General features: G+C 38.4%; 2 protein-coding genes and 1 long non-coding RNA gene across 8 annotated transcripts in view; 2 read left to right on the top strand and 1 right to left on the bottom strand.

The window, feature by feature from the left end:
- Positions 1–27004, bottom strand: part of LOC101744603 (uncharacterized) — a 64076-nt gene that overhangs the window by 29705 nt on the left and 7367 nt on the right. For both annotated transcript variants that reach the window (XM_038015320.2, XM_038015322.2), the window contains exons 2-3: positions 11056–11172; positions 9842–9992 (exon numbers count right to left, since the gene is read on the bottom strand). In XM_038015320.2, the coding sequence (XP_037871248.1) occupies positions 9842–9992; positions 11056–11154 (250 nt within the window). In that variant the 5' untranslated portion in view covers positions 11155–11172. The remainder of the gene's footprint in view (positions 1–9841; positions 9993–11055; positions 11173–27004) is intronic.
- On the top strand, positions 1949–6777 carry LOC134200482 (uncharacterized). Of its 2 annotated transcripts, XR_009975442.1 has the most exons (4): positions 1949–2649; positions 4056–4251; positions 5308–5608; positions 6202–6777. It is a non-coding gene; the product is annotated as an uncharacterized LOC134200482 (long non-coding RNA). The 2 variants fall into 2 exon arrangements; XR_009975443.1 differs by having other exon boundaries at positions 1957–2649; positions 5308–6777.
- On the top strand, positions 17933–23754 carry LOC119628383 (uncharacterized). Of its 4 annotated transcripts, XM_038015338.2 has the most exons (3): positions 18345–18723; positions 19702–19764; positions 22780–23754. In XM_038015338.2, exons 1-3 carry the CDS (start codon positions 18399–18401, stop codon positions 23562–23564), a joined length of 1173 nt encoding a protein of 390 aa, XP_037871266.1. In that variant the 5' UTR covers positions 18345–18398; the 3' UTR covers positions 23565–23754. The 4 variants fall into 4 exon arrangements, with proteins under 4 accessions (XP_062528624.1, XP_062528631.1, XP_037871266.1 ...); XM_062672640.1 differs by having other exon boundaries at positions 17933–18723; positions 19702–23754; XM_062672647.1 differs by having other exon boundaries at positions 17937–19764; positions 23244–23754.

Genomic DNA, 27004 nt, shown 5'->3' with positions numbered 1-27004 from the left:
TTGACCTAGAGTTAGTTACAGAGCCCATAGATATCGACAGTGTTAATGCCGTCAATCACCTTGAAACATGAGTACTAGTTTCGCGGCAGATATAGGCGGGGTGGTGGTACCTACCCGTGCGGGCTCACAAGACGTCCTATGACAAATAAAGTCAGATCTACTTTTTAGTCATGCCTCCCTATTTAATGAATGCAACAGCCGTTATACGATAATATTGGGACTTCCACCTGAAGGTAGGTTACATACAACATTCTCTATGGGATCTGCCGTCAAATCCAACCCAATAATCACAAATCTTGAATACATAAACACATCGTGGCAGAAATAATAACTTTGTTTCGAAATCGTTAACCTATAAGTAAAAGTTAAACTAAATATTTGACAAACGTCAAAATTGACAGCTGTCATTACCGAAATAAGATGGCGGCGGTACATAGTGATGCGGGACCTCGGCCGCGAGGGTCGGCTGCGGACCGGACACCTGATACTGGACCACTTGCATTATACCACACGCTCGCATCTCTCAATGAACTCACTAATGCTCGACATATACGACAGTGCATAAAAAGGTCCATTCAAAAACTTTCAAAAAACTATTGTATCACAAAGATAAACAGATATAAATAAGTTTCAAGAGTTTATACATCAATTTATTATCAAATCACTGTTGGACTGAATTAGATTTAGAGAAACAAGACGCGGTAACATTCAAAGAACGCGCCATTTTCGTAAAATCGATATTTCCACCCTACGACGACTAAGGAACAATGACCTCTTCGAAAATCGAAAAAATCCTTCGCAAACAGAAATATTCAATTGGAAAGTCACACACGCAATTCCTTTGCTTGTTTTAAGATAGTAAAAAATCAATTCCTCTTTTATTTTTTAATTCACAATTTTATAATTTTCATCACAACATTCTCGAATTAAGATCGGTATATTTCCCTCGTTTTCTGAGACACCACAATAGAAATCACATTTTAAAGAACTACTCGTAATTTTATTTTCGTCACATTTTCACATTTCTAATTAATTAACAACGACAAACAATTATTTGTATTTGTCTAATCACTAATATTATTGCCACGGAGTTATTACTACGCTTAGTTTGGTATAAGGTTATGTCGTTTGACAATGGTTACGCGCAGAATCCAACGACGCTGCCCAGGTATGAAAGGTCTTTAGGGAATTACCAAAATCCATTGGATTTTGAATCTTAAAATCTTACGTGAATACACCATATTGTTTTTTGTTAGTTTTTGCAGTCGCCCAAATAATCGCAAAATCACGACCCGAAATCACAGCAATGGTATGGTACGCTAAGCTATTTTGTGGTACGGAGTTTTACGATCCCTAAGTTATTACTTGGTTATATTATTAAAAATTTAACCTTCGAACAATATCTCCTCAACTTATAATAGCAATGGCGTCTTAAGTGGAATTATAGCCAGCATCGAGATTCAAATTCTATTTAATGGAGGCTAAATCCTCTGTTTTCAAAAATACAAAAATAGTCACTGTAATTACGTCTGTAAGAGCACTAGTTTCTTACTGGTGGAAGGAAGTCTTGTGAGTCCGCGCGGGTAGGTACTGCCATCCTGCCTACTTCTGCCGTGAAGCAGTAATGCGTTTCGGTTTGTAGGGTGGGGCCGCCGTTGTATCTATTCTGAGACCTTATCTCAAGGTGGGTGGCAGCATTTACGTTGTAGATGTCTATGGGCTTTAGTAACCACTGAACACCAAGTGAGCTGTGAGCTCGTCCAAGCATCTAAGCAATAAAAAAAAAGTTCTATAAAAAAAACAATCGTCAAATTAAACTATATTTCATTACATTATAATAATAATATATTGTAAGAATGCATTCATACTTTATAACAAAATAGACTAACGTCCTTTTCAAAAGACTATCTCAGCTACCTGTGCCTTTATTTTTTTTTTTTTTTTTTAATTTATTTACGGCCAATGGTTACAAGACCTTATAGCCTATCTTAAATTAATTTTCACGCTTGAAGTACGTAAAAATTCACAAGTAGTTATTAAACAAAACAGCATCAAATTGAAGTATTAACATTAACGTTTGTTTTTAAACATTTCCTATTGTGTTAACAATATATCTATAAATTGGTTTAAAATTCAACGGGTTTGATAAAATTTCTTCTAAGTCCATCCTTACGCCTGTTTGTAAAGGCTCGTCACCCTTAGAAACATCGTCCAGCTCAGATACTAAAATTAATCTATTTATACTATATTTATGACATTTCATAACAATATGTTTCAGATCAGCGACCTCATTGACACAAAATTGACAGTTTTTGTCCGTTGCTAAACGTAGTTTAAACAAATGAGCAGGAATTCTACAATGACCGAATCTCAATCTATTAATGGTGGTAATGAATTGTCTGGAATTAGCTTCTTTAAATTTGTTATACCAAGGTACATGTGGCGGGGTATTCTGTATCTTTGTATACCATTTCCCTTTTTCTTGGCTTATAGACCTCCAGTGTTCATACCACAGCGTTTTAACATTTTCCGATATTTTCTGCTGGAAGTCAGTAAACGGTACTTTTGTTACATTAGTGTGGTCTTCGTCACATGCACCTCGCACTGCACAGTCTACAGCTTCATTGCCAAAAATACCACAATGAGCAGGTACCCATTTAAATTGGACATTCTTTCCTCTTTCATTTAAATTTGCCAATATTTCTTTTATTCTATAAATAATATAGTTCATATTAAATCTAAAAGGATCACTTTCTAGTGCTAACAATGAACTTTTGCTATCAGTTAAAATTAAAAAGTCAGAACTATTTACATTATTAATATACAAAAGTGCTGTATAGATAGCGTAGCATTCAGCAGTAAAAATACTGCAGTGACTATCTAGCTTGAAGCATCTAGATTTCTTCAGTTGTGGATCATAATATGCTGAAGCTACTCTATCTGAACATTTTGATCCATCTGTATATAATTTATAAATATTTATGTTAGGTAAATTGTTAATATATTCTAAAAATTCAAGTTTAGACCCGATTTTTTGGGAATCTGTTTCTACAGTCATATTTACAGTGGTATAATTGTTGATTTCATATATAGGCAAAAGGTTAGATGAGTATATATTTTTGAATGTATTTTTGATGCTAAGAGAAATTTGAAGCATCTCTGGTAAATGATCAGACACAAAACTGCTCATATTGATATTAGAACTGCCCATAAAATCAATAGGCAGATCCTTAGGTATTATCCTGTCAATAACAAAAACATTATCAGTGGCCAATAGCTTCAGACAAAATTTCTGTGCGATCTGAAGACGCCTAAATTTTAACGGCATAATGCATGCTTCAGATTCCATGGCATTAATTGGAGTTGAGCACATTGCTCCTGTAATAATTCTTAGTGCCTTGTTTTGAATTACATCAAGTTTTCGTAGATATCTAAGATTTGCATTCATGTAAGCTAATGAACTATAATCAAAATGACTCCTGACAATGCTTTTATATAACAGAGACAAAACCTTAGGGTCAGAACCCCAATGAACTCCAGCCAGAGATCGCAGAATGTTTAGTCCTTTGCAGGCATTTCCAATTATGTTATTAATGTGTGTTTGAAATGTCAGTTTTGTATCTAACCAAACACCCAAGAATTTTTTATGTAACAACCAAGACAATGGACTATTGTTGTATAATATAGGTGATATCTCATTTAGGTTGACAACCTTTTTACTGAATAACATTGCCCCACTTTTATTTACACTTATATCTAAATTTAAGCTATTGTAAAAACATTGAATTTGAGACAATCCATTATTCAAATTTCTAATGGCATTGTTAACTTCTTTATTTACACTATATACAACAATATCATCTGCAAACAACAGGCATTTGACAGAGGGGTCTACTAAATATCTGTTTATCTGTGAAGTGTAAATGCCATATAATAAAGGAGAGATTATAGCACCTTGCATTGTGCCTTTATAAACATATCTAGGTCCATGTAGGATATTGTTATATTTGACATACATTAACCGTTCATATAAAAAATTAAATATCCATTTACAGACTTTGCCAGGGACACCAATATCACTAAGAATCTGTATAAGTAAAGAGGGATTGACATTATCAAATGCACCACTTATATCAAGGAAAGCGCAAGCTGTGTATGAATGGCTGTGAAAAGAATTTTTAATATCTGTAACCAGAGACATATAGTTTTCTGCTGCACTTTTACCTCTACGGAAACCAAATTGCTGTTCAGGTAAAATTTTAAATTTTTCACTATAAAATTCTAATCTCAATTTGAGCATGCATTCAAATAGTTTACCTACACAGGATGATAGTGATATTGGTCTGTAAGAATTGTAATCATTTTCAGGTTTATCAGGTTTTAGTATTGGAATAACACACTGCGTTTTCCATGAATCTGGAATCATTTGAGAGGACCATAATAAATTATATATCTTTAATAGAGTCATTTGGGCATTAGGGTGTAAGTTACTAATTAATTTATAAGGGATGTCATCGAGACCAGGAGTACTATCTTTTCTAGATTTTAAAGCTATTTTAAACTCATTAATACTAAAAGGGTTTGACAAAAAACAGCCTTCAATATTTCCAGGTGAATTAAAAACTTCATTTAACTTAGTCATGTCTATATACTTCTCCGGTGGAGATATTGGAGCTAGTTTATCTAAATAAGAGGTGATCCATTCATCATTCTTAGGTCTATTTTTTAATCCTATCCTTTTAAATTTCCGCATGTAGTTCCAAATAATAGTAACAGGAGTGTATCTATTAAAATTCTCACATAATAATTTCCAACCACTCTTCTTTTTTTCATTTAGTAGCTTTTTCTTAATTGCATCAACTCTTTTGTATTGGATGTAATTGTCTATTGAGGGGTGGACTCTGTAGTTTTTTAGAGCTAATCTGGAATTGTTAACAGCTGTGAGACAGTCATTGTCCCACCAGGGAGCTGGACTTTTTCGTTTATAAGGAACCTTGTTTATAATTTTAGGTATATTTTCTGATTTTATTCTATTCAATATGTTACAAAATTCATTATAAGTTTCTAGGGGATTGTCTGATTGAAATTTTAAATTAAGAAATGACTTTTCACTTGCAGAATGGTATGTTGACCAGTTGGTCTTTCTATATATGAAGCGCTCTGATGGCTCACCTATTACATACTTTTCTATGGATGTTTGGATATGTGTGATTGTAGGGAAATGATAACTCCCCATAGGATCGCTATGCACTGTCCATTCACATAAAGGTGCAACATTTGGACTAACACACATTATGTCAATTGCAGATGGGTTGTGATGAACTGTACCTACGGTGGTTGGAGATCCGGAATTTAGAATGCAAAGACTACATTCATCTAACAGATTGAATACATCATTACCTCTGGAATTTGATGAAGCACAACCAAATGCAACATGATGTGCATTCAAGTCGCCAGCCAGGAATACTGGTTTTGGCAGTTTATTGATAATAGTTTTTAAAGTTTTGTATTGAAACCGTCCACCTCTAGGAGGACTATATGCACACAACAAGGATAAATTTGAATTCTTGGTTTTTAGAACAACTGCAGCTGTTTGTAAATATTCATGGTAAGGTGTACAAATCACCTGATATTTAAATGTGTCTTTTAATAAAATTGCTACACCGCCATGACCGTTGGGTCCATTTTGAAGAACAATATTGTATTCAGGTATATTGAAGGGACTGTTTTCTCTCAGCCATGTTTCATTTAACATACAGATATCAATATCATACTCAGAAAGAAAGTTAATCAATAAAGGTTTTTTGTTACGCACACTTTGAATGTTAAATTGAGCAATTGTTAGAAAAGATTTTAAGTTAGTCTGTAAATTGTTATAACTAAAATTTGCCATTGTCTAAACTAGGTTTTTTAAAAATATTTCCTTTATTTTATTAATTGTTATATTATCATCATTAGATGAGTTCGCTAAAGTAACTAGTGATCTTACAATAGCGTTTAATATAATGTCGTTGTTGGCAATCTGTTCTTTGTTCATTATAATATTATCTTTCTTGTTAAATGAATTGCTATTGTTATTTAAAATAGGTTTTTCTTTAGTTTTTAAAGGTGGAAAGTTTTTATCGTTACTTGTTATTGATGCAAATGTACTGTTTTTGGGAATTTCTGACCGTTTTAATTCAATTTTTTTCTTTTTTATAGGGCAGTCCCGGGATACAGCTAAATGTCCCCCACCACAGTTAATACATACTAAAATGTCAGACACACACTCTTTGTAATGATGATCTCCTGCACAATATGAACACATTTGCTTACTGCGACATACTTTAGCGGAATGATTAAATTTGAAACATTTGAAGCACTGTATTAGAGGTGAAATATATGTCTGTACTTCGCAGCGAAACAAGTTGAGATACACATAACGGGGTAATGTAGTTGTTGAAAAAGTTATAGCCACAGAGCTCATAGGCATTAACTTCTTGTCTGCATTTCTTTTCATAAACCTCTTAATAGATATGATTTCAGCATCGCTACTAATATTTTTATAGATGTCTTCGTTGGATAAGTCTGTAGGCACAAATTTAATCACACCCACCTTCTCTACTAAGTGAGCAGGTATAAAGGCGCGGAATTTGTGCTTGCTGAGAAAGTTGTCAAGTTTGATAAAGCTATTAGCATCTGCAGCTTTTTGGAAATTCACACCAATTTTATATGCATTAATTCGTGAAACACATGTAATGCCTTTGACATTCTCATTTAATAAACTTGTTAATTTTATTGGATTTTTATTTCCGAGTTTTTCTTTTTCCTTTGACTCCACATAAACGGTATAGTTTGCAGAGTCGTTTTCCAAGAACAATCTAGTGTAGTTCGTTTTAAAATAGATTTTATATTTATCTTCTTCAAAACTATTACTTACATCTTTGGTGTTAGCGTATTTTCTTTTCTTTTTGTCTGAATGTTCTTCTCCGTCACTATGCTGTCCCATTTTATTAAATGGGACGCAGAGCGTCAAAACTTAAAGTTATTAACTTAGATATCAGATGAAAATAATTTAAATTCAATTACGAAATTAAAAAAGCGCGCCTTGTTTGACTTCCCGCCAAAAAGTCCCCTGTGCCTTTATAACAGGTAATGTTGCAAGAAAAAAAATATGTTAATTGTGCTACAATTTTTTTTTTTTTTTCATCATAATGCGTGTGTGAGAAGATTCTGTCCACCTGTTTTGTAACAATGGTGCTGTGCAATGATTTTTTTTGTTGCAATCCACCCTCGGTCTTGCCTAAAATACCGCGATTCTGAATATGTATCTATTGTAAGTAGAATGTGTAGAGGAGACATTTATCATTCAAAGTGTTTGAAATGAAACTATTTCGGAAGATATATATCTTGTATTGTGCTGTTTGTATATACGGATTTTCTTTTCTATTTATTCCTTAACATCGACGTATAGGACTTGTCAATTCGTTCATCTCTTTAAGCTTTCTTGTCAATTTCTATATTTTACCATGATATTTCTCTGAATTTCTGGGGGAAACTAATTTAATCAGAACACAATAGAGAATTAACCTTAAATAATTAGTCGTCGGAATATCTCATACTTATAAATTAGTCTCACAATTCAATAATTAAGGGCTGCCAGAACGTTGTTTAGAAAATAATTACTTATATCGTTGAATTGCTACAAAAATAATGTAATCTATATATTAATACGTGAAGCAAAAACTTTGTATCCCTTTTTACGAAAATTGCGCGGACGGAGGAGTATGAAATTTTCCACACTTATAGAGAATATAGAGAAGAAGTGCACAATGCTAATATTTTTTTAAAATAATGCCTAAAAGATACATTAAATCAATAAAGAAAACATTACACACACTACATACCATGTATTTGACGCACACATGCAAGCATACTATTTATTGTCAAACTTTTGTTCTTGACGTCTGTGGTCAAATTGAGAATAGATTAAATATTGTTTGTCTTTATAAATATTTTTTTATAGTGTAGCCTTGGTGAAATTTGTGATTATAGAAGTATAAAATACAATCATATTAGTGTACAAACTTACAATTCTAAGTAATTATAGTCGAATTTCGACTACTGCGGGACCTCTAGTTTATACTAATATATAAATCTACAGTGGTTTTTACGGATGTTCCGTTGTAACTACTGAACCGTGCAGCCGATTGACTTGAAACTTGGTATCCATGTAGAAAATACATGTACTTAATGGATGAGCTAATATTTATATGAGTGTTGAACTCCCTAATAATAATGACAATAAATAATAATGTTAATTTCAAATGCCCAGCGAAGCGAACGAGTACGGCTAGTTTATGTATAAAAATACAAAAATCAAATTATTACACAAAAACAAATTACAATTGGAGCATCAATAGAGCTGTAATTACTACTTACACCTCAGTTGTCAAAACAATAGATAAAGTAATTACAATAGTATCATAATTCTCCTGCCCTTCTCCCAGTCACCTGGGGTCGGCGCAACATGTTTTCTCCTTCCATACTCTTCTATCATATACCATTTCTTCGCTCACTCCCCTCTTACCCATATCGTCTTTCACACAATCCATCCATTTCTTCTTAGGTCTACCTCTTCCTCTATATCCTTCCACATTCATAGTTAACACTCTCTTACCAACCTCATTTTCATTTCGTCTCATGACATGTCCATACCAACCCAAACGCGCACTCCTCAGCTTCTCTGTCACAGAGTAAAGTAATTACAATAGTAAAAATCCTATATTTTTTGGATATTGATTTACCACCTTTTCTTTTTGCTGTGCAATCCGTTTACGGATACCCAGTCGAAGGGGGTAACAGACCCGGTTATATCTGACTCCGGTGCATCCAGAAAAGAAAGGGGAGAAGACGTAGACCGAGGTCCTACTCCTCCTCAAATATCTCCCGGGAGACTATGCTGCTACGCGCCGAGAAAGCGCGCGAGGCACCCACCCCACAGGACCGACCATCGACTAAGCCCCATCGGCTAGACAAAACTTATGGTACCGCATAGTGAAGACGGCATTTCATCCCCAGAAAATCCTTATTACCTACATTTTTATCGTTTTTAACAAGCTTTTGAAGTACGCTGAATATCTAGAAATTGCTGGGAATCGAGTTGCTTGGAGCACAGTCGGGAATTTACGGAGACTTCGATCTTGATTACGCGCAAGCATTTCACCAAGTTTTACAGATAGTGGTATAAGCGAATCCATCAGATTAACTCCCGTTAAAACCTGCCCATTGCCAAAACTGCTTTCACGTTGCCATTGTGATAACAGTCGACCACGTAAACTAAGAATCCGAAACGCTGAAAATAATATAGCGATAATCCATATAATATATTAATACGTGAAGCAAAAACTTTGTATCCCTTTTTACGAAAATTGCGCGGACGAATGAAATTTTCCACACTTATAGAGAATATAGAGAAGAAGTGCACAATGCTAATATTTTTTTTAAATAATGCATAAAAGATACATTATATCAATAAAGAAAACATTACACACACTACATATCATGTATTTGACGCACACACGCATGCATACTATTTATTGTCAAACTTTTGTTCTTGACGTCTGTTGTCAAATTGAGATTAAATATTGTTTGTTTTTGTTAATATTTTTTATAGTGTGGTCTTGGCGAAATTTGTGATTATAGAAGTATAAAATACAATCATAATAGTGTACAAACTTACAATTCCAATTAATTATAGTCGAATTTCGACTACTGCGGGACCTCTAGTAAAAATAAAAACGCGAATTTGACCGTAATTTTTCCAGAAAAACCGCGAAAACTGCAAAGAATACTAACTTACCATTGGTTCGTCTGGTGGAAGCAAGCACGCTTGTAGGAGGTCTCGGTGGTAGGGCAGGCGGCGTGTCAATCTTCGCTGGTGGAGGAGCGCCAGGGTCGTCAGCGCTAGCGTACTGTGCCGATGACGGCTTGCAAGTACAGGCCACTTGGTACTGAAAGCGGGTTTTAACAGAAGAACATCAAGTGGTTGCCAGAGCCTAGAAACGGCTGTGAACTTTTTCCACCAGGACACATGAGGTGTGAGTTAGTTTTGACTTGGACCTCGGAACTATCGGAATAGTGGTAGGACCTCTTGGGAGTCCGCACGGGTAGGTACCACCACCCCGCCTATTTCCGCCGTGAAGCAGTAATGCGTTTCGGTTCGAAGGGTGGGGTAGCCGTTGTAACTATACTGAGATCTTAGAACTTATATCTCGAGGTGGGTGGCGCATTTACGTTGTAGATGTCTATGGGCTCCAGTAACCACTTAACACCAGGTGGGCTGTGAGCTCGTCCATCCATCTAAGAAAAAAAAAAATAAAAAAAAAAAAAAAAAAAAAAAAAATGGCTGTCCAACCGAACTTTCGAAGCCAAGTAGTGGTATTAATACTTCTTCTAATATTCTATATCGTTCCCTCACTATTGAGTATCGCGACCACATATGACGTACTTCCAATGTGCTCTATCATAGGTGGCATGGACTACGTGGTACAGACTACCACCAAGTGCTTCTCTTGCTAGATCTGACCATGTGCCCCACGGTTCTACCCACGACGCGCTTGCCCTCTATGCGACCCGCAATTATGAGCTTCTCTAATTCATGTCTGGGAGACCGCATGATGTGTCCGAAGAAGCTCATAACACGTTCCCGGCAGATGGAAGAGAGCCTTTTACGGCATGCCTTCGAATGGACTCGTTTGTTCTCATGGTTCGCATTAATACTACTAGTGGCTATTAATACTACTGGTGGCACTGTTTGAAATTTTGCTCATACCTATTTACACCTTTTCACTGATAGTCTTAGGGGCTATTCCAGCTAGACCCAAACGGGTAGGTGTGCGCACGGGCTCAACCTGAAAGAATTTGCTGGCACTAACCCTAGCAAGAGCAGTGCTTCGCAGTATCTAGCACTAAATCGCGATCGCAACCCACTGAGAAGATCCGGCAACTGCTCATTTATAAAGTTATTCAAATAGGTTGCAAATTGTATAGTTGTGAAGACAAATAAATAAATACCTTGTGCAGATCTGAAGTTACAGAAGCAGTTGCGTCGCATTCTGGACATGCTTCCGGGGTGGGAGAACTTGGCGCTGACGTCACATCCGGATGAGACATTTTCAGGGTTTTCTTTGTCTGTCGACAATGCAAAAAATATTAAAACGTTGAGATAAACAGATTTTTTTGCCATCAAAGCTACACAGTAAAATTTACAGGACAATGATTATTTATAATTACTATGTTTCACGGGCGAAAACAATCGGAACAAAACAAAAATAAATTAAAATTGTACCTATTAGCCGTTACTGTCAAATATGCTCTCCATAATTCCCGCCATTTAAAAAATTGCAATATGGCGTCCGTTGACGCGTTAACAAAAACTAAATCGTTTCGCATCTGCTGACCGCTTCCACATCCGGCGTGAACACATGTCCCAACCAGCTTTGTGGCTCTGATACGGTTTTGCGGTCGACATATTTCACATATTCCACATTTTCATGCAGTAGATTCCTACTTACCAACTTTTATTTTTATTTTTTTTTATTGCTTAGATGGGTGGACGAGCTCACAGCCCACCTGATGTTAAGTGGTTACTGGAGCCCATAGACATCAACAACGTAAATGCGCCACCCACCTTGAGATATAAGTTGTAAGGTCTAGTATAGTTACAACGGCTGCCCCACCCTTCAAACCGAAACGCATTACTGCTTCACGGCAGAAATACGCAGGGCGGTGGTACCTACCCGCGCGGACTCACAACAGGTCCTACCACCAGTAATAAAATAGAACATCATTACTATTGATAAGAGGATATCGTCCCTTTTCAATACGCTTTTATTAGCTTCAGCCGTATGTATGTTAGTATGTAACGGAGTCTTTAAACATGATTTTGATCCCCTTCAAAATGTCCAATTAACTCGAAATTTGGTTTACTTATTAAGGACCGATGACAATTCAATATTAAAAAAATATATTGAAAAAATTGAAATTCAACTAAAAAAATAAAAAATTAATAATAGTTAATTGAAAATAAATTTTAATAAATTTGAATTAAAAATAGTGTAAGAAAAAATGATTTTATTGTAAAAAAAAGCGTGGGGAGCTTTTCAGGATATTATCAAAACAACCCTCCTACTCATATCTGTTCATAAAATATTTATAACTCAGTAGTGAGAAGCAGTAATGCGGTTTCGGTTTGAAGGGCGGGGCAGCCGTTGTAACTATACTTGAGACCTTAGAACTTATATCTCAAGGTGGGTGGCGCATTTACGTTGTAGATGTATATAGGCTCCAGTAACCACTTAACACCAGGTGGGCTGTGAGCTCGTCCACCCATCCAAGCAATAAAAAAAAAAAAGGCAGCGTTAAAACAGGATTTGAAAGTATCGGCAAAAGCAGTGACCACATAAGACCTGGTCAACTGTAATCCAATAATAGTAATACGCTAAGGCAATAATTTGTTTGTACCATGTTTTGGATGTGTAGTGTTTGACGCCATTACAAAAAATAATTGTCAGAGACAAGAAGCGTTATTAACCAGACTTCCCACGCTGCAGACAAAAGCGCATTGACGTAATATAAGGCTTTATTTTTATTATTTTATTGCACATACGGATCGCCTCTACGCCCGGAGAGATTACTCAAGGAATTTCCCACTCAAGTTGGAAGGGATAACTGCTTCATGACAAAATTGGGTTACTTTTATTTAGGAATTTTGAGAAATAATACCTTTCCAGTTCCCCCTGTTACGTTAGCAATCTATTCTACTCTATTCTAATATTATAATTTAAAAACTTTATATGGTTGTAAGTGTAACTCAATCTCGATGCAATTTCGCATTAAAATAAACTAGAGGTCCCGCAGTAGTCGAAATTCGACTATAATTGGAATTGTAAGTTTGTACACTATTATGATCGTATTTTATACTTTTTACTTACACAAATTCCGCCAAGGCTACATTTAATTACATTTTTTACACTATAAAAAAAAAATTAATAAAGACAAACAATATTTAATCAATTCTCAATTTGATCACAGACGTCAAGAACAAAAGTTTGACAATAAATAGTATGCATGCGTGTGTGCGTCAAATAGTGTATGTAGTGTGTGTAATGTTTTCTTTATCGATTTATTATATATTTTATGCATTAATTTAAAAAAAAACTTCTCTATATTCTCTATAAGTGTGGAAAATTTCATAGTCCTCCGTCCGCGCAATTTTCGTAAATAGGGATACAAAGTTTTTGCTTCACGTATTAATATATAGATACCTAGTTTAATATATAGAAATTTGATATCATGGTAAATGAGGTAACTTGAACAATCATCAATGATTGTGACCAGACCGTGGGTAGGTCTCCCACGAGGTGGGCCGAAGAACTCGTGAAGGTCGTCTGAATCGGCTGGTGCAGGCAGCGCAGAACCCTTCATTGTGGCGAGGCTTGGGAATGCGTATACCCAGCAGTGGACTGTAGATTTATACATAGATAGATGAACCAAAGATGACGTAAGCAGCTATTTGTTCCGGAAAATTTCAACAAAGGTTTAAAATTTCGGAATTACAAATTTAACGCTACAGAAACCACGAGGCACGTCTAATGATTTCCTAAAGTAAAATCCCACGGAAAACATTAACAAAAGACCTTTTAAAAATAACGAAGACCACCACGAATCATTTCGATTTACAGAAAGCATTTCCAACGAAACTATATGACGTCCATACAGAACGAAATAGGAGCTAGCAATGGCTACGTCATCAGGGTCAACGCACTCACGCGATCATCTTTCGTTCGTACAAATGATTTGCGAATGAATCGAATTAACTAAATCTCCCCGTACATTAGCGTATTATTTTTTAACTATACCGATCAATTGATAGGAGAAATTTTAAACAGCAATTTTTTTTTTATTGCTTTGATTGGTGGCCGAGCTCACAGTTAAGTGGTTACTGGAGCTCATAGATATCTACGACGTAAATGCGCCACCCACCTTGAGATATAAGTTCTAAGTTCTCAAGTATAGTTACAACGGCTGCCCCACCCTTCAACCTGAAACGCATTACTGCTTCACGGCAGAAATAGGCAGGGTGGTGGTACCTACCCGCGCGGACTCACAAGAGGTCCTACCACCAGTAAGTAATTACGCAAATTATAATTTTGGGGACTTCATTTTATTAGACGATGATATTCCTTCACCGTGGAAGTCAATCATGAACATTTGTTGAGTACGTATTTCATTAGAAAAATCGGTACCCGCCTGCGGGATTCGAACACCGGTGCATCGCTACACACGAATGCACCGGACGTCTTATCTTTTAGGCCACGACGACTTCAAACATAACACATAACACAGGGAATCCTAAATTGGGACCGGATCACTGTAAAAAATACTCAAATAATGATCATTAAATTTTGTACACACTTTATCAAAGACAGAAAAGAATATGAGGTACCCACTCATCGAGAGAAAAGTACTGATCTCGTATGGTTTATATACTTGTCGGAGAAGCCACAATTATTAACACCATCGTCAGACATCGTTGGGGCGAATAGGGTGATCGAGCTAAGAGAAATATTGAGTACACCAATCGCGTTTGTTGTCTTAGAACAATTTAGAGATCATCTCTTGACGTTAGCAAACGAGAACGAATTGACAGTTTTTAGGACGAAGGCGCCGCTCTTCAATAAGGCTGGTTGGTAAGTGTGATGGCGTCTACGCGCCTCCATCGGCTAGGCTCTGTCGTAGAACGAAGTTAGCCGAGTTCCGACGATACCGCAATCGTGCTGCCATCCTGATCATGCAGGAGCCAGTCACCGTCGAGGCCCTAGACACGTCCTTACGGATCCATCAACCCAATAACCTTTAGTAACTCTAAGCTCTAACACTAGGAGCAGGCTTAGGGACCCCGGTAACCGTACTCGTCGAACTCGACAAAGAGGTCGACGTGCAACCTAACCCATGCATCAGCTCGCTGAGTTTCTCGCCGGATCTTCTCAGCGGGTCGCGATTCCGATCTGGTAGTAGATTCATCCGCGAAGCAATTGTTCTCAAGATGTTAGGTCTGCTTCGTAGGCGCTCTTGACACAAGTAACACGAACATAACATTTAATAGTATTTAATAAATTGAAACAATCATCAAAGTGCAATTAATTGTCTATACATCAATAATCTTTCTCTTCTTTTTCTCCACCTTATTCCACTAGGTGGGGTCGGCACAGCTAATTTTCCTCTTCCATTCTCTTCTATCAGCCGTCATCTCAACACTCACTCCTCTCTCTCTCATATCGTCATTCACACACTCCATCCATGTCTTCTTCGGTGGACCTCTTCCCCCTCTACCTTGCACTACCATTTCCATACATCTCCTAGTCACATGCATCTTCTCTCTACGCATCACATGTCCATACCACGCTAACATCAATAATCTTTCAATGATTAAAAAAAAATCGTGCTGCCATCTCTCGGGAATCGTGCTGCGTTTCTTTTAGCTACTAAGGTAATGACCGTTTCCAAGACACTTATTTATAAATGCGAACGAAGCCGCATGTAAAAGTCAATGGAGTGCCTAATAATAGTACAATTGAACTTTAAGTTTATTCGTACAAAAGCTTCCGACTACCTGCCGCCCGATAAATCTGTTCGCAGGTAGAAAAATGTTTTTTTTTATATAGTTAATATATAAATGTCCAAATTGGGGTATGTTGAATATTGGGTTTTGTGCTTTTTTGGATGCGATTCACTCAAAAGATGATATAATTCACTGTCGGTGATAGGATGTAACTGCCATTTCGAAAAAGCGGCACGACACGAGAACCTTCTCATCGGGGCCGCCGGTAACTACATTCCCGATCCTGCGGACCAAACGGTAAAAAGTCGACGTTGGCCTAAACACGTCATTTCGGATCCTCCCAATCTACTTGGCAATCTACTCCAAGCACCGGTCATCGTTCTCGTCAAACACTTCGCTTGCGACGAAGGACTCGGCGAGTAAATTAACCCACAGACATAGCCCACTGAGTTTCTCGCCGAAACCCCGTGTTAGATTCTTTTTTTTTTTATTGCCCTTATAGGCAGACGAGCATACGGCCCACCTGATGGTGAGTGGTTACCGTCGCCCATGGACTTCAGCAATGCCAGGGGCAGAGCCAAGCCGCTGCCTACCGTATTCTGCGAAGCACTGCTCTTGCTAGGGTTCGTGTTAGCAACGTCGTCAGGTTTGAGCCCCGTGAGCTCACCTACTTGTTAGGCTATGCTGAAATGGCCTCTCAAAGCCATCAGCTTAGGTAGGAAAATTTGTGAAGACACGGACCCGGGGTCAGAACCCGGTCAGAGTTGGGTGGTTCCCGTGGTCAATGCTTGCTTGTTATTCGCGTTTTAAATGGATTATAACCGCTCATAAACTTAGCCGTGAGCTAAATCTATACTATTTCAAAATCTTCCAACCGAAATTCTTACGATGGCTTATTTCAATGAATGTGTAAGTCGAATCCAGATCGACCGTGAGCTAGCCCAATGAATGAAGTCGAAAAAAAAAACCATGCCAATAGGTTACGCTTATAATCGTTTATCCCACGAACTAGTCGTTTGGAGCTAGAACGAATTAAACTGTCCAAACAAATCGAACGATCGTTTTAAACTATTGCAAAATCTCAGGGTAGTCAATGGAGTTGTTCAGAGAAAAATGACATTTAGAATGCGGCCCGCTCCGGCTCCGCTCGGGTCTTTAACAAAAATTTCAACGATATTTGACATTGTTTTATTGTTTTAAATAAACGAACACTTATTGCGGCTTAACTGTAATAGTTAGACATAAAATATGTACTTTTTGTAAATAATAATGTGTTCTACAAAGTCGTAGTACATTATTTTATTCTATCGTCAATAGTTTTCGCAAGGCACGCGATGCGATGTAAAGAATATTTTAGGTAATTTTTTACACCTTGGGTTATATTATTGGAGTTTTAGTTTGGATCCCTATTTTTTTTTCAAAAAAGATTATACCTTATGTCACTCGGGAATAGTGTAGCTTCCAAACAGTGAAAGAATTTTTCAAATCGGTTCAGTAGTTTCGGAGCCTATTCAATGCAAACAAACAAATCTTTCCTCTTTGTAATATTAGTATAGATATAGAAGTATAGATAACATTAAAGTTCGAATTTGACGTTCAAGCGATGGACCCAATTCTCGTGCTGGGCAATTCTTGTAATGATTGTGAGAAAAAAAACCTTGGTGATTTTAAAATACTTGTCTTTGCAATACGTACACATATATACTAATATTATAAAGCTGAAGACTTTGTTTGAACGCGTTAATCTCAGGAACTATTGGTCCGATTTCTTTCAGTGTTAAATAACCCATTTATTGAGGAAGACTATAGGCTATATAACATCACATTACAAGTGGAGCACCAATAAATAATGTTTCAAAATAGGGGTCTAAATAACTCTTTAACATTCTATAATTCAAAAATATTTTCACTTTCTACGCAAATGAAGTGAGGGTAAAATTTAGCGTTACGCCAAAGTAACTATTCCACGCGGACGGAGTCGCGGGCTAAAGCTAGTTTTATAATAACTGTTCTTGTGTCAAACAATGACTTAAACAATAAATACCAAGAATCACCCGAGTCTTCGAACCGTAACGGCAGTCTGGTGTAGTGGTAAGTGACATGGTCACTACACAAGGGGGTCGCGGGTTCGAATCCCGCCAAGGGAAGATATTTGTATGATAAATATAAATGTCTTTTCCAGGGTTATGGATGTATATTAAATATATGTATGTGTGTCGATGCACGGACATCGACGATCGCGCGGCGCGGGCGCCGGGAGGAGGACAGCGGCGCGGGTTGAAGTATCGTTCGTCACTTCGTGCAGCAACGCCGCACGCGACACTTACTTGTTTATCTTGTTTTACTCTTTTTATAAACTTACCAAATAATACAGTCCACTCTTTTATTTTATACATCACCGGTCTACCCCAGAGCAGTTCGAGACATGGTCCTTTAGTTTTGTCAGCTTAAAACTCACCGGAATAAAACCTGTACAACAAACTGTCGGCGTTGGTTGGCCATTTAAAAACGAACGGACGTTTTACTGTTCACTACGTTGAAGCTGCAAGGAGTCGTGAATATTGGACTTCGGAATATTGGACGGATTGCATACCTGAGTGAGTTCGTTCCAATCAGACAACCTTTATTCCTTCATATTTTTGCCGTTTAGCGCATTCAATTTTTTACCTAATTTTCGCCTCAATTTGCCAAAATAAAAACTACCCTCATCTTACAATCAAAATTCATTGTTATTCTTTAATTCTTATTTAACTATTCTTATTATTTCTGTTTATTTTGCTTATTATAATACATTATGAGCCAACATTCTGAGGATTTAGATACTCTTATTAAGCGACGAGGTGCAATTAAAGCCAAACTTACTATTTTCAGAAATTATATTAAACCTCTTAGTAGTTTTTCTAGCTTGACCGACTTACAACGTTTTGAGTTGGAAGGACGTTATGAGCGTATTCAGTGTTTATACAACGACTTCGACAAGTTACAGACGGAGATCGAGACGTTGTTGGACGCACCCGATGACGACTTTAAATCCCGGTGTGAGTTCGAGGACCAATACCATCCTACGGTGGCACTGGCGCGAAGCCTGCTTTCAGCAACTACCAACTCAGAAGGTTCAGGTAGGGTACACACAAATGTTCGATTGCCCAAAATTGATTTGCCACATTTTGATGGTAGCGTTCAGGGTTGGCTCGAATTCAAAGATACCTACATTTCCCTCATCCATAATAATAAATGTAATGATGATATTATGAGATTTCATTACCTTCGGTCCTGTTTACGCGGCAGCGCGGCTTTAGTTATTAAAAATATAGATTTTACCAGTGAAAATTACAATAACGCTTGGGACTTGCTATGTCAGCGGTACGACAAGGACCAGCTGTTAATACACAACCACGTTCAAGCGTTGTTTAGTGTTGCACCGTGCTCCAAAGAGTCCAGTAAAAGCTTGCGCTACCTTATTGATGTCACAAATAAAAATATTAGGGCATTAAAAACTTTAAAGCAGCCAACTGAACATTGGGACACATTAATCATCTTTATGATCTCACAGAAACTAGACAGCAGCACAAGCCGATACTGGGAGGAGCATCGTAACAAACTTTCAGAGCCCCCTACTTTAAATCAATTTATTTTTTTTATTGAAAATCAAATTAACCTGCTTGAAAAAATAGAAGAAAATAGTAAAATCAACCTTAAATCTAAAGAAACAAATAACAATAATTACAATAAAAAATCTACAAATTACATCATACAATCTAATAGCAATCAAATTCAATCAAATCATTCGAAATGTCCATTATGTAATGAAAATCACTTGCTTTACACCTGTGAAACATTCAGGAGCTTACCTACTGAGGTGCGCATTGAAAAGGCAAAGAATTTTAAAGTTTGTATGAATTGCTTACGCTTAGGTCATACTGATAGAACGTGCAAGCTATCCCATTGCAAGTACTGCAAAGCACGACACAATACCCTTTTACATTCAGAGCCTGAGCGTAGCGCAGCGTCAAACCCCATGCCAGGCGCTGATAATGTTGCTTTTTCAGCCAATTTTGAACACAGTAATACAGCTTCTTTTATATTGCTTTCCACAGCTATGGTGAGAGTGCGTGGTGCCGATGGCACTAAGCACCCCGCCCGAGTTTTGCTGGACAACGGTAGTACCGCCAACTTTGTCACAGACGCCTTTTCATCCAAGCTTGGGCTGTCACGACACGGTACTAGCTCCACTACAATCACAGGTATAAACAATCAGACCTCTTATAGTACACAGTCTTGTAATCTCACGCTCGAGTCCTATTACGGTAACTATACAGTCGACTTAGGTTGTCTAATATTGCCTGAGGTAACAAAAGTATTGCCTTCGCGTTTCATACCTAGAACTCATGTCCCTCTGCCTTCGGGTCTACATCTAGCTGACCCTACATTCAACATTCCGTCAGTCGTAGATATACTTGTAGGGGCTGAAATATTTTGGCAAGTATTATTACATAATACCATCGATTTAGGTAAGAATCAACCTACACTTCACGAAACGAAATTAGGTTGGATTGTTTCAGGTCTTGTGGCTTATTCTCCACGCCTTCAATCTCAATCTCACTTCTGTAGTCTTGTCAAAAACGACGTCAATTTTAATATAGAACGTTTTTGGGAACTCGATTCAGTTCCATCAAAACACTCACTCACAAATGAAGAAAATGCATGTGAGCAACATTTTCTTCGTAATACTTATAGAAACGACGATGGCCGCTTTGTAGTTTCTATTCCATTAAAAAGGGATCCTCAAATATTAGGAGACTCTCTTCAAATGGCTATAAGTCAATTTTTATCCTTAGAGCGACGCTTTCAGCGTGATTTAGGTTTCAAGCAGCGCTACGTAGACTTCATGCATGGATACCTAAAGTTAGGGCATATGACTAAGGAAAGTGAAGTTCGCAATTTTTCAGAGTCATCTACTGACAAGGGAGTCAGTTATTTCATGCCTCATCATGGAATTATTCGTGAGTCCAGCACAACTACAAAGCTGCGAACGGTCTTCGATGCATCTGCGATCACAACTTCCGGCGTTTCACTGAACGACATCCAAATGATTGGTCCTGTAGTGCAAGACGACTTACTTTCCATATTGCTACGCTTTCGTCAGCATAGATATGTAATCTCAGGGGACATTGAGAAAATGTATCGATCTATAGAGGTAAACCCCTCGCAGCGATCTCTTCAGCGCATTGTTTTCCGCGATAATCACAATGCTCCCCTCAAAGTATATTGTTTAAACACGGTGACTTATGGAACAGCATCAGCGCCTTACTTAGCCACGAAATGCCTGACCAGTCTGGCTTCGTCAGCTGTAAGTGAAGACGTCAAACATGCAATAATTCACGACTTTTACGTTGACGATCTTTTAAGCGGTAATAGCACTCTCTCAGGTACTATTGAGTTGTGTAAAGGCGTGATTGATACTTTGTCATCAGCTCAATTTCATTTACGTAAATTTAAATCAAATGATTCTCGTATCTTATCAGCAATAATGTCAGAACGTGGCGACGCTTCCACTGACAATATGTTAGACTTAAATAGTGACGTCAACACTTCATCTAAAACATTAGGTTTGCAATGGTGTTGCAATGTTGATATGCTTTCTTTTTCCATTAATATTGACATCTGTAGTAAAATTACAAAGCGTCACGTGTTGTCGGTTGTAAGTCAAATTTTCGACCCACTAGGCCTGGTAAGTCCGTGCGTTGTCGAAGCAAAAATTCTCATGCAACGACTTTGGATCGACAAGTACAACTGGGACGACGTAGTGTCTCAAGAACTTAGGGATCTTTGGTCTTCCTTTACTAGTACTTTATCTTCTCTTAATCAGCTGAAGATACCTAGATTTATTTCATGTAGTGATTCAACAAATAACGAAATTCATGTCTTTTGCGACGCTTCAGAGAAGGTTTACGGTGCGTGTCTTTATATCCGTTCAATTAAAGCTTCAGGTTCTATTTGCGTACGACTTTTGGCTTCAAAAAGTCGCCTAGCTCCTATTAAGCCCACCACAATACCGCGACTTGAGCTTTGCGGAGCGTTAGCAGCTACAAGACTGTGTACCAAAGTTCGTGACTCTCTAACCATGCCTATAGACAACGTTTATTTCTGGTGCGATTCCACAATTGTATTGGCGTGGTTGTCGACGTCGCCTAATCGACTTAAGCCTTTTGTGCGCAACAGAGTCAACGAAATTCAAGAGAGTACGATTGGTTGTACTTGGAGCTACGTGCCGTCGAAGGACAACCCGGCGGATCTTGTTTCCCGTGGGCTGAAGGCTGATGCTATCAGCACCAGTTCGCTGTGGTGGTCGGGCCCGTCTTCTCTATTTAAATCACAAGAATATTGGCCACAAAAACCCAATATGAAACAAGATCTACCAGACGTAGTTTGTCATGTAGTTAGTAGTAATGTCGATACGCTTCATACTAATAAAACTCATGGTAGTTCCATAATTCATCATCTTATTACTAAATATTCAAATTTACGCTATTTACAAAGAGTAGTTGCTTACATACTTAGAGCGATATATAACTTTAAAAACAAATCAAATAAAAATATAGCTAATCTTTCTAATGAAGAACTACAAATCTCATTAAATCTCATTATACATAATGCTCAACTTCAAATGTTCCCCGAAGAATATTTTATATTGAAATTAGGGAAGTCCCTACCACGTAGCAGTCGTCTTATTTCATTAACACCATTTATAGATAGTAATTCAATTTTACGCGTTGGTGGTAGGCTTGACAACTCCCCATATGACTTTAATATAAAACACCCTATAGTTCTTTGCAGTAAACACGCTTTGACTAAATTAATATTCCATTTTGAACATTTGCATCTCTTACATGCTGGACCACAGCTCTTACTAACTCACATACGCCAGAGTTACTGGCCCTTAGGAGGCAGAAATCTGTCTAAGACTGTCGTCAGAAACTGCTTAAAATGTTTTAGGTATAGAGCACAAAATGTTCAACCCATCATGGGTCAATTACCTAAAACTCGTACTGATTTACAATTTCCTTTCTTGAATTGTAGTGTGGATTATGCTGGGCCAATTTTGATCGCTGATCGTAAAGGGCGAGGCTGTAAATTAGTAAAATCATACTTATGCATTTTTGTGTGCCTTGCAGTAAAAGCTGTTCATATCGAGCTCGTCACCGCATTGTCATCGGAGGCGTACATAGCTGCTCTCAAAAGATTCGTGTCTCGTCGAGGCAAGCCCCGCAGCATATGGTCCGACAATGGGACAAATTTTGTTGGTGCTTGCAACGAACTCAAAGGCGTCCTTTCAAACTCAGACATTGCGTCATTCATGTCTCAAGAAGGCATAGATTTTAATTTTTCTCCACCTTATTCCCCTCATTTTAATGGTCTGGCTGAAGCAGCGGTTAAGGCCACTAAAGGCCATCTCAAAAAACTCCTCAGTCTTACTCACCTCACGTATGAAGAAATGTCTTCGTGCTTATGTCAAATTGAGGCCATTCTAAATTCCCGTCCACTTACTCCTATTTCCTCTGATCCGTTAGATTTAACTGCCCTTACTCCTGCTCACTTTCTGATTGGACGACCGCTCACGTCAGTTCCGCACCCGCAGATTACCGACGGCAACATCACGCGCTTGGAGCGCTACCAACGAGTGGAACTCATCAGGCAGCATTTTTGGAAGCGCTTTATTAATGAATACATTTCTCTGCTGCAGCAGAAATCTAAATGGTCCACCTCTACAGGGAGCTTGATACCAGGGACGCTAGTCCTTGTGAAGGACAGGACGCTACCGGCTCTGTTGTGGCCTTTGGGCCGCATTACCAAGACGTATCCGGGCAGCGACGGCATCACACGGGTCGCAGAGGTCAAGACGAGGACGGGGACCGTGGTGCGAGGCTTCAACTCCATCTGCCCCCTCCCTCTTCATTGAAGTACCCATATATACTTCAACCCGGGCAGTCTGTCGATGCACGGACATCGACGATCGCGCGGCGCGGGCGCCGGGAGGAGGACAGCGGCGCGGGTTGAAGTATCGTTCGTCACTTCGTGCAGAAACGCCGCACGCGACACTTACTTGTTTATCTTGTTTTACTCTTTTTATAAACTTACCAAATAATACAGTCCACTCTTTTATTTTATACATCACCGGTCTACCCCAGAGCAGTTCGAAACAATGTGTATAATGAAAATCTTATATTTATATCCGTTAGCTGGTACCTGTAACACAAGTTCTTTACGAACTTATCACGGGACCAGTTAACATGGCGTGATTGTTAGTAAAATATTTATTTATTTTTAAAAGGAAAGAAACCGAAGTTTTTTTTTGAGAACTGAGCGATTACTGGTGGCGCGGAGGCCTTTCCACTTTCACCAGGACAGGTAGGCAAGCACAGACTCAGCCAGGAGGGGTGGGATTAGCTAACCTATTTAGCTAATTTGGGTTACCGGTAGAACGCATTTTGAACCAGCACGGGTAGGTACAGCGGCCTTATTTGAAAAAGAAATCAACAACCATTTTACAATTGAGACTGTCTCCAGTAAGATTGGGACATTCACGGTGTGATTTCCATGAGCTCCGCTGTGCAAAATGTTCTGTGAGCTAGTTTACTAACTAAAAAAATGTAATTCAGCAGTAATGGATAAGAAAGGAATCTATGGATCGTTGCAATCGGTACTTGATTCTTGCGGTTTCTAAAAAAAATATGGGATCTTGGATGGGATTTCTTTACGGCTTTGACGACCCTAGCAAAAACAAATTTACTTTCATTACCAAAATAACACACTTAAATAGAAAACCGAACTAACCATTAATTAATTCCATCTATTTTTTATGCTGTTGATAATTATCAGCATATTAGAACAAAGTTATAAAATTATTGTGTCGTCATCGGTCTTTGATCCATATGTTTCAAATCCCAACCCTCCTGGCTGAGCCCATGCTCGCCCACCCGTCCCAGTGAAAACGGAAAGACCTCCGGGCCATCAGTAATACCTCAAACCCAAAAATTAAAAATAAGATATCAAATTAATCTGACATTTTAAAGTCGGTGAAAAGACATTCAAAAATCCCGTCACATACTAACTGCTAATAACAGCATGTTGAGACCGTACTACGTCTACGGATTCAGGAGTTGCGTGTGGTTCCTTAATTTTCAAAGGAACGAAAGGAGACATTGAAAGAGAATAAGACCATAGACGTGTTTAGTGCAGAAGGGTTTTAGGCAAAGACTATAGTTTACTGCAGAAGTGTTTTATAAAGAACAGAATCAAAACTAAATGCAATACTGCGCATCGCGAAAAAGACAAATCGCGGAGGTGCTCTTATCAAACCAGAGCTCACAGCCAAGAGAACATACTTTCACTAACCTCTGACACCGAAAACGTAACTAGACTGCGTTAGGGCTGGCGGCGTCTAATAGTGGGGTTCGAGCACTGAGTTTCTCGTCTGATCTTCTCAGTGGATTCGCGATTCCAATACTATGGTGGATTCAGCGAAGCACTGCTCTTGCTAGGGTTACTGTTAGTAAATTCTCTCAGGTTGAGCCCGTGAGCTCACCTACCCGTCCCGTCGTAGCTGAAACAGCCCCTTAGGCTACCAGCGAATAGGTGAGGGTAAAGCAGCGTCTGTGCGTAGTCAATAGCGCGGTCAGAACTACCCCGAGAGCTGGGATCGAGGGTATCTGAACAAAGAGACACTTTCTTCGCAACAATACCGGTTCGTTTGTCTGGTGGCCTAGAATAACGCCACCCAAACTCTTTACATGGGTGTCCCTAAAAGAGACTAAGAGATTTATTCACCTGGTGGCTAGCAGCAACGTCCTCGGAGTGCCCGTATCCCACCAACCTACATAAATCTGCCGCAAATCATGCCATGTCACATAAACACATGTAGATCGAGAGCTCTTATAGCGGTCTACATCATTTTTATTTTTAAGGTATTTTATGACTTGGTAACTAAGACCTTTACTTAGGTCAATCTTATTTTAATTTATATCCTTATTTATATGAAAAATGATAGTATGAAGTGAAATGAAATGAGATGAATATAATCTCAGTAAAATGGTGGTCATTGACTGAGACTTTTTCAGTGGACTCTTTGGAGGATCCCGAGAAGTACGTTCAACGGCTTTGTTTGATTTTCCCACATTTGTGCACTTTCAAAGATACTAAACAGTTAATAAACCACCGTTATTACACATTTAAACCTGAAGAAACACTATATAGACAAAATAAAACAAATCACACAACTTCACTCCTCGCGTTCCCGCCAAAAAGTCCACGATCTACATCAATATAAAAAATGTTCCTTCTGAAATCCTACACACCATTCTCAAGATATCTGTTAATCGTTTATCGGCAAGGATTGTTGAGATGTAATTCATTTGGTTAACAATGGTTTGGGTAGTTTACGACAAAGAGAAGATCTTTCATCGAGCGGGTGAAATTGCTCTTGCAATGCAAGCTAATCATGAAAATGTCGTAAGCGAGATTCGGGCATCTATCAAATATCAATTATATTCTATGATAGCTACCGCCGCAAGTTCACTAATTCGTACACAAAACTGACATAAAACCTACAGAAGAATTCCATGTGAAAGTGACGTCCGTAGCTTTTTTTTTTTTAGAATTCAAGGATTACTTGTGGCTCGGAGGCCTTTCCAGTTTCACCAGGACGGGTGGGCGAGCAAAGGCTCAGCCAGGAACGTCCGTAGCTGCTCGAGAGGAATGATACTGCTGCAAGCCATCTTTCTTGTGACATCACACGTTAATCACGCAAACTAGTTTTTGAGGGTTTGATGTGTGTAGATGTTATTCCTTCATCACAGAAGGATTTCGTGAACATTTGTTGAGTAGGTACACTACCGTTCAAAAGTTTGGAAACACCCTATTTTCGGTAGACTAAAAAAAAACCATAATAAATAAACTAAATAAACTCTTTGTTCCACTTCGATAGAGCGGCACGACATGAGAACCCTCTCATCGTGGCCGCCGGTAACTACATTCCCGATCCTGCGGACAGAATGGAAAGCAGTCGACGTCGCCCCAAACACGTCATTTCGAATCCTCCCGATCCACTAACGGTGCTTTTAGGTACCTCAAGCACTGGTCATCGTTCTCGTCGAACCCGTCGCTTGCTCGACGAGTAAATTAACCCTCAGACACAGCCCACTGAGTTTCTCGCCGGATCTTCTCAGTGGGTCGCGTTTCCGATCCGGTGGTAGATTCTGCGAAGCACGACACTTGCTAGGGTTCGTGTTAGCAACGTCATCAGGTTTGAGCCCCGTAAGCTCACCTACTAGTTACAAGGTTACGCTGAAACAGCCTCTCAAGGCTCTCAGCTTAGGTAGGACAAAAAAAAACTTTGTTATT

This window comes from Bombyx mori, chromosome 2 (assembly GCF_030269925.1).
Source record: "Bombyx mori chromosome 2, ASM3026992v2".
Lineage (NCBI taxonomy): Eukaryota > Metazoa > Arthropoda > Insecta > Lepidoptera > Bombycidae > Bombyx > Bombyx mori.
The sequence above is the reverse complement of the archived record's forward strand: the minus strand, read 5'-3'. Positions and strand labels throughout refer to the sequence as shown.